An 8,016-nucleotide genomic window follows, 5' to 3' on the forward strand; every position below is an offset into this window, starting at 1 on the left:
GAACTCGCTTGTCCTTTCTAAAATATCGGCCCTGATGATTTTGCAAAAATGAGAGGGTTGAGATTTCTCATCACGCCCGATGCGCATGACATCGCATAAATCTTACCAGAGTCCTATATAAAATGATCTAAGATGCTTTGAGTATGTCGTCAATTTGAGAACTCGCTCGTCCTTTCTGAAAACGTTAGGCTAAAGAGTCCTTCCTATAAAACTCAAAGTGGAGTTGTAATGATTGAGGCCTGAGGAGAGGAGAGGAGGGTCAAAGTGAACGAGACTTTCATTGATCAGGTGCTTTGAGAGAGTAAACTCTGAGGCGAAAATACTCGTGAGAATGGACATGGGAAAGAGCACAGAGGCTGGAAAGAGTGGCGGTGAGTCGTCGACAGCAATTGACTATGACGTCTTCTTGAGCTTCAGAGGGCCGGACACTCGCCAAGGATTCACGGATTGCCTTTACAACGATATGCTAGAGGCGAACATACATGTTTTCTTCGATGAGGAAGAGCTCCGCGTCGGTAAAGAAATAGGTGATGAGCTACCGACGGCCATCGAAAAGTCAAAGATCTACGTTCCCATCTTCTCCAAAGGTTATGCTTCGAGTCCATGGTGCCTTAACGAGCTCGCACACATGCTGGAGTGCAAGAAATCCAATCCCTCCGAAAAGGAGATTATGCCTGTTTTCTACGACGTGGAACCTTGCGATGTTAAGCTTAAGTCTCAACTATACATCAACGCTTTAGAGGAGCATGAGGAGAAATTCGGCCCCCGGACAAGGCAAAAGTGGGAGGATGCCCTCAAAAGTGTTGCCCAGATCAAAGGATGGGAGTTGAAAAAGCAGAGGTACGTAGGTGTCAAGTACTCCATAACTTTTGTTTTAGACTATCACTATGTACGCAAGCTTGGATAAGTTCCTGTTTAGACGATTTAAAATTGAATGAATACCTCGTGTGTTTTCAAAACCATTTCTTATAACAGAATTGACCATGTCATTCATCCAGTAACCGATACTAGCCGTGTTGATTGCGATCAGTTCCTGAGTGTCTTGAGATTATCTTTTACAATTTCTACTTAGATGATTCACCAATGACAGGCATTGGAAATTCATTAAATCGGTGACACGAGAGATTTTGATGAAGCTGAAGATAAAAGACAAATATGTCACCGAGCATTTAGTCGGAATGGATGATCGAGTGGAAGCTGTTGTAAAGTTGTTGGACGTGGACTCTGGGGGTATGCGGTTTGTGCTAATCCATGGAATGGGCGGAATTGGTAAAACAACTCTTGCTAAGATTGTCTACAACAAACTAAATTCCCTCTTTAGTCATTGCTGCTTCTTGGGAAATGTCCGGGAATCGTCGCGCCGCTTTGGCCTTGTAACTTTGCAAAAACAACTATTATCTAACATGTTTGGTTCTGGATTTCACGACGGAATCAATGACATTGACGATGGGATCAAGTTGATTGCACAACGACTTTCTAATAGGAAAGTCTTCATCATTGTCGATGATGTGGACGAGGAACAACTCGAGAAACTAGCCATCAAGCATGTTTCCTTCGGCTCTGGAAGCAGAGTTATTATGACAACTAGGAATAGAATCATCATAGAAGCTAGCCGGACTTTTGAGTATGAAGTGAAGCCATTGGATTCCATTCAATCGCTTGAGCTTTTCTATGGACATGCATTCGGAAAAAATCCTCCTCCAAATGATTATGTCAGTCTTTCGAGACAAGTAGTTTCTACTACCGGAGGACTTCCCTTGGCTCTCGAAGTCATAGGCTCATTACTTCGTTGCCAAAACAAAGGCTTTTGGATAGGTGTACTGCACAATCTGAGGGAAATAACTCATGAGAAGGTCCAAAACACGCTGAAGATCTGCTACAATGCCCTGAAGCATGAGCAAAAACAAATCTTTCTCGACATCGCATGTCTTTTTGTGGATGAAGACAAGACGAATGCATTCTACATGTGGAAAGATTGTGGGTTTGAGCCAGATTATTCAACTCAAGTCCTTGTTTGCATGTCCTTGATAAAGATAACTGACGACAATAAATTCTGCATGCACGAACAACTGAGAGATCTCGGGAGGAAAATTATCTGTGAAGATACAAGGTTGGTGGATCCAAGAAAGCAGAGCAGGTTGTGGGATCCTGAGACAGCGGTTAAAATCATTAGAACAGAAGAGGTGAAACGATATGCTCTACCATCGAATTCTACACTTTTCTCAATAGTTCATTTATTAATTAAGCACCCTTTTCTAATAGGGAGAGAGAGAGAGAGAGAGAGAGAGAGAATGAAGACATTTTTCATTTACTCTTATGCTACTTTACCATTGAACAACAGAGAAAGGAGGCCATTGAAGCAGTTTGCTTAGATGAAAATGCACCAGGAATCTATACAAGCGAAGAGTTTTCTAGGCTTCCAAACATAAGGTTCCTCAAATTACGTAGGGGACGCTTTGTTGGAGACTTTAAGAATCAGCTTTCAGAGTTGAGATACTTGTCCTGGAATAGGTGTCCTCATGAGCTCTTGGTCCTCAATTTCCATCCAAGCAATCTTGTTGTTCTCAACCTGTCTAATAGCTTCATCACGGAGGACTGGGCCGGATGGAGTCAAATCAAGGTATGATCTGTCGCTATTTATTTATTTGGATCTCAATTGATTGTCATGCGGAGTTTTTGTTTTTTTTTTGGGAACTCCTATAGACAATAAGCCATTGTAAATAAATGGGGTCATGAATGGAGTAATCAAGGCCTTTCACCAGTAAAACTAAGCTGGTCTTATAATCAAGGCCATTTACAATTAATTGCATATTATGGGAAGAAATTGAATTGATATATAGGTGGATCTGCGTGGACCAGGTTGGACAAGTGTTAGTACTAAAATGAATGGGTTTATTGGGGTTAAGGGAAAATGAGTCAACCCAATTACAACTCATTTCCAACACAACCATTCACTACCTCTAAATTCACATGGAATTTTCCCATTCATCTCTTTTAGATATTGTAACAGGTTGCTAAGAAGCTGAAAGTTCTGGATCTCACAAATTGCAACAACATGACTAGGACTCCAATCTTCTCCAATCATTTGAGTTTGGAGAGATTGATCGTAAAAAATTGCAGAAGACTGATTGAGGTTGATGGTTCCCTTGAAAAGCTCAATAGCCTGATTTACTTCAATGTTGATGGGTGTACAAGTCTTACGGAGTTGTGCGAAGGAATCGGACGGTTAGAGAAGCTTGAGTACTTGTATTTAGGCAATTGCAGAAAGTTGAGGAAGCTGCCTGAATCATTTGCGAGAGTGGCATCACTGGTAGAGTTGGATCTCTCATATACGGCTATCACAAGATTACCCGTCTCCATTGGTAACCAAAAGCGGTTGTCAGTACTTAAACTACATTCTACACAAATTGATGAACTACCTAGCTCTATTGGAGATCTACGGGAACTTAAGTCTCTCTCTCTATCACGTACAAAAATAAAGAAACTTCCCATCTCGATTGGGAATTTGGAATCGCTACTCGAGTTGGATATCTCAGGAACACGATGTCTACGGTTACCCGAATCTATCGGAGACCTAAGGAGATTGAAAGTCCTCAAAATTTCGAATTCCTGCATAAGTGAGTTACCGAGGAGTATTGTCACCCTAAAAGAGTTGGAAGAGCTACATGGCAGGGATTGCCCATCTCTGAAGTGGGAAGTTCCCGAGGGCATTTCAGGATTTTTGCTTTTTAGAGTCCTCGACTTGCAAGCAACCTGTATTAGAAATGTTCCGGCGACGATCCAACTACTTCCTTGCCTAGAGAAATTGAATTTATGGCGTTGCAGCAAACTTGAAGTATTGCCTAAGCTTCCCATAAGTTTGATAAGCCTAAGCTTCGGATCAAGTTCGTTGCAGTGGGTCCCGGATCTGTCAAACCTAACAAAATTGGTGGATTTGAGCTATGGTGGTCATGATGAGAACTATCATCCTTTGTTCTTCCAAGATGGGACATGCCAACAATCTCTCATGTTCCTTCCACCGTCTCTATCAATATTGTCACTCGAATATCATGAATCCATAACCAGTTTGTCATTTCATTGCGACTTGAGAAACTTGACACGTTTGCGCATTTATCAATGTTGTTGGAAGGAAGTTCAACTTGATGGGCTTGAACAGTTGATTGAATTCGAAGTGGAGGGGTCAAAACTCCTCGAGAGATTTGCTGGTCTTTCCAGGTTAAAGAGGTTGAAGCTGTGGAAGCTGATTGATTGCCCAAATCTAACTGTGATTCAAGGTCTTTGTTCGATGGAGTCATTGGAACAATTGGAAATAAAAGAATGTCCTAAGATTAAAAGTCTAGATGATCTATCAGATTTGAAAAAGCTGGAGTACTTGGTAATTCGAGGATGTGAAGAGCTTCCGGCGGTTAAGGGCTTGGATGAACTAGAGACTCTCAAAAGATTGGATTTTAATCGTTGCAGATCATTGGAAAGTTTTGCTAATGTATTCAGTTCGAGAATACCAGACAGGTGCTGTATAACCATTTTCAACTGCTCAAACTTAGTTGATCCTTCGTATGGAGGCCTAGTCAGCTCGTACAAGCAATGGAAAGTCCTGGAAATGTCCAACAGGGTTCGTAATCAGTCAAGCCAGAGAACTCAAACCCCTCGGAGAACGTTGATAGCGGATGATGCTGAGAGAGAAGACAGACGGGGAGAAGCAAAGAAGACAAAGCAAGGCAAATTTTTAGTGAGTGAAACCTTGAGGCAGAGGGGGCATTGTTCTTGTCTCCCCCGCTTCCCTCTCTCTCTTCTCTTTCCATCGTCTTCTTCAACCATCAGCCACGGGGGGAAGATTTGAGCTAGTCTCACCCTCCCTTCCCTCTCTTCTACATTTCGTTTGTGATTTTTTTTTGTTCTTTTCGTATTTCTTTTTCTCTTCTGATCTATATGTGGAAGCTCTCTTCTCCTGATTTAGTTCTAGATATGTGAGCTATCATATGGAGTTTAATAAATATACTTTCGGGGATTTGATGCCCCGGTGTTCGTTCGTGCACAAGTTCTCTGCCTCCAGCTTCAATGGTGATCACAAGAACTCTAGCGGCTCACTGCACCATGAAGATTTCCTCTCCCAAATATTAGATTTGTGTTCGAATCTAGGCGCGCACCGCCAACTGGTAATGCCATTGTCACGCCCCGAACCCCATCGAGCGCGCGGCATCCCTTCTGGTCAGCCGCCCAAAAATCCAAAAAATCAATAAAATTGGGAGAAAAAAAATATAACCGAAAATATTGGACCAGGAAGGTCGAATGCCATGTCGCGACGTCCCAGAAATCGTCGCCGACCCAAAGATTCCATCAGAGTAAATTCGCGGCGGAAACAAATCATATTATCCCGGACAATAATATTAGAGAACCAGGAAGAAGCAGACTATTAAACTACCAAATAGAATATTATACCTTGATATATAAATATACAACATCCAATTCTTTACAACCAAATACTTCCAACACTCCTTAGATTTACATCAACTGATAGTACACACCCGAACGGATTTCCTGATTACACCACCAATTATTCACATCAAACACTCACTAATTTAATATCAAACTTATAATACACGCACACCAACTGGCTTCTACGGATCGCGTCCTCGACCTCAAAAGGGATTTGCAGCCAAGGAATATTCTACTCCTGAATGCTCGGTGTGCATCGGGATCCCCAAAACGCTGCGGCGGTAGCGGCGGAAGGTTCAAGGCTCGGGCGGGTGCTCTGAAATGGTTTGGTTGAAACAACCATGAGACACTTCTCAATAAGTCACAACCTAAACCCTACCTAGGCTACCACGTATTCCAGACACATCCAGACACAACCAAGCAATAAACACAAACATCGTCATCCACACGATCATACTAACCTGGACTCTTGGCATAAACAGCCTGCACATTAGTCCGCAATCATAACAAACAATTCTCACACGCATCTCAACCACACGCACTATAAATCACTCACATTCTCAAGCCTACGTACACATCGAACACACCACATTTCCAATCCCACATTCCACACTCGGTCACGCACCAATCACATCATTTTCATTAACTTGCCATCGCGACCCGCGTAAACACGCCTCAGGCCCGATCTCACTTTCCTCGGCCTGCGTAAACATGCCTCAGGCCCACACGATCGCGCCCCGAGCATCACACGCCTCGGTCCGATCCCATTCCTCAGCCCGCGCCAAATGCAACAGGCCTACGTGATCGCGACCCGAGTTTTCGAACGTTTCGGCCCGATCCCATTCTCACCCGAGCTGATCATGCCCCGGGCCAATCTCATTTCCCATTTCCTCGATCCTCAGCCTGTGCCAAATGCGACAGGCCTACGTGATCGCGACCCGAGTTTATAATGCCTCGGCCCGATCCCATTCTCAAGCTCACACACATTCTCATTAAATTCCGTGCACACAATTGCACCCAATACATCACAACCACACCGTCATATCACGAAACACACGATCAACGCACAAACTGGCATTTTTCCACACCCAAGCATTATCAAATCAGTTCAGGCCCTTCACGGCATTTTCACAAAATCTCGAGCCGGACCTAACGGTACCAACCACACAACAAACAACACCCCACAGCACATAACACAACCCATCACAGCCATCAATCACCCTTTTTCGCCCTCAAAATCACCATATTTCACTCCCGGCTCTTCACGACGCTTTCACGAAATTCCGAACCGGACCTAACAGTACAAACCATATGTCCATCGGCACATCACAGCACATAGAACCGCACAGCACAGCCATCAATCTGTCATTTTCACACTTAAAATCACAATATTTCATTCCCGGCTCTTCACGGCACTTTCATAAAATTCCGAGCCGGACCTAATGGTACTAACCACGTACCGAACAGCCCGTCACAGCACACTAAACAGCTAATCACAGCCATCAATCGACCTCTAAAATTCCACCAAATCTTCCCGATTTCGCACCTAAGGCCCGCTAATCCAATTAATTCCTAATTTCCACCAAATCGCATCTAAACGGGCCCGAAATAACCCGATATACTAGGCGGGGTTTAGATCGCGACTTACCGAGCTCTAAACTAACACGGTTAGAGCGAAAGCGGCGGCAAAACCAAGATCTAACGGCGGCTTGCGGCGGCGGTGACGATCGGCGGTGATCGGGAGGAACGGCGGGCGACGGTGACTTGGGTGGCGGCCGGTGGGACTCACGGCCAAGAGAGGGAGACCGAGAGGGAGAGAGAGAATCACGGTGGGGTGAGGGTGGCGTGAGGCTCGGCGGACGGGCGGTGCGGCGGCGCGGCACGACGGCGGTCTGGACGGCGGCGCGGTGGCGACACGGCGGGAGGGGGAGCTCACGGTGGAAGGGGGAGAGAAGAGAGAGAGGGGGAGCCGTGGGGGAGGGGAAATGAGTGAGGAGAGAGAGAGAAATTTGACTTAAATAGTCAAATTTTGACCAACTTGACAAATTACCAAAATGCCCCTCTCTAATCTTTTCATCCGACGGTCCAGAGATTCGATCTTATCTTGAGATCGACGGCCCAGATCGAATCTTACCCAAAATATCCAAGGGCAATCTTATAATTTCTCAAAAAGTCCAAGGGCAAAATTGTCTTTTCCAAATTTTGGGGCAAAATTACCAAAATGCCCTTGCTCCATAAAACTAGCCCTTTAGAAATTTCCAAGGGTAAAATGGTCACTTTCTCCGTTTCTCATCAAAATGAATTTTTTCTGAAGGATTCGGGACATTCCAAAATTACACGTTCCAACCGCAACGTTGTCCTAATGTCCCGTTGTGACTTCCAAATTTTTCCGGTGTCCGATTTGGGCTAAATTAAATAATCAAATTTTATTAAACGCAACTCGAGCGTTTCTCAAACTAACGGGTGGCTTTTTGGGAAAATTCGTATAGTCGACCTGTGACTGATACTAAATCGAGTCACGTGCAAATTTATTCGGTTCGTGACGACCTCGGTTGTCATTAAAATCGCGAGGATCAATTA

General features: G+C 44.2%; 1 protein-coding gene across 1 annotated transcript; it reads left to right on the forward strand.

Annotated features, from left to right (window-relative positions):
- Positions 1-273: 273 nt before the first annotated feature.
- LOC115662255 (disease resistance protein RPV1-like) lies at positions 274-4,840 on the forward strand. The gene is made up of 4 exons (XM_030584420.2): positions 274-840; positions 1,091-2,183; positions 2,342-2,620; positions 3,011-4,840. Exons 1-4 carry the CDS (start codon positions 332-334, stop codon positions 4,838-4,840), a joined length of 3,711 nt encoding a protein of 1,236 aa, XP_030440280.2. The 5' UTR covers positions 274-331.
- The last annotated feature ends 3,176 nt before the right edge of the window (positions 4,841-8,016 follow it).

This window comes from Syzygium oleosum, unplaced genomic scaffold (assembly GCF_021117445.2).
Source record: "Syzygium oleosum isolate NSW1041296 unplaced genomic scaffold, Sole_v2.1 Sole_v2.01, whole genome shotgun sequence".
Lineage (NCBI taxonomy): Eukaryota > Viridiplantae > Streptophyta > Magnoliopsida > Myrtales > Myrtaceae > Syzygium > Syzygium oleosum.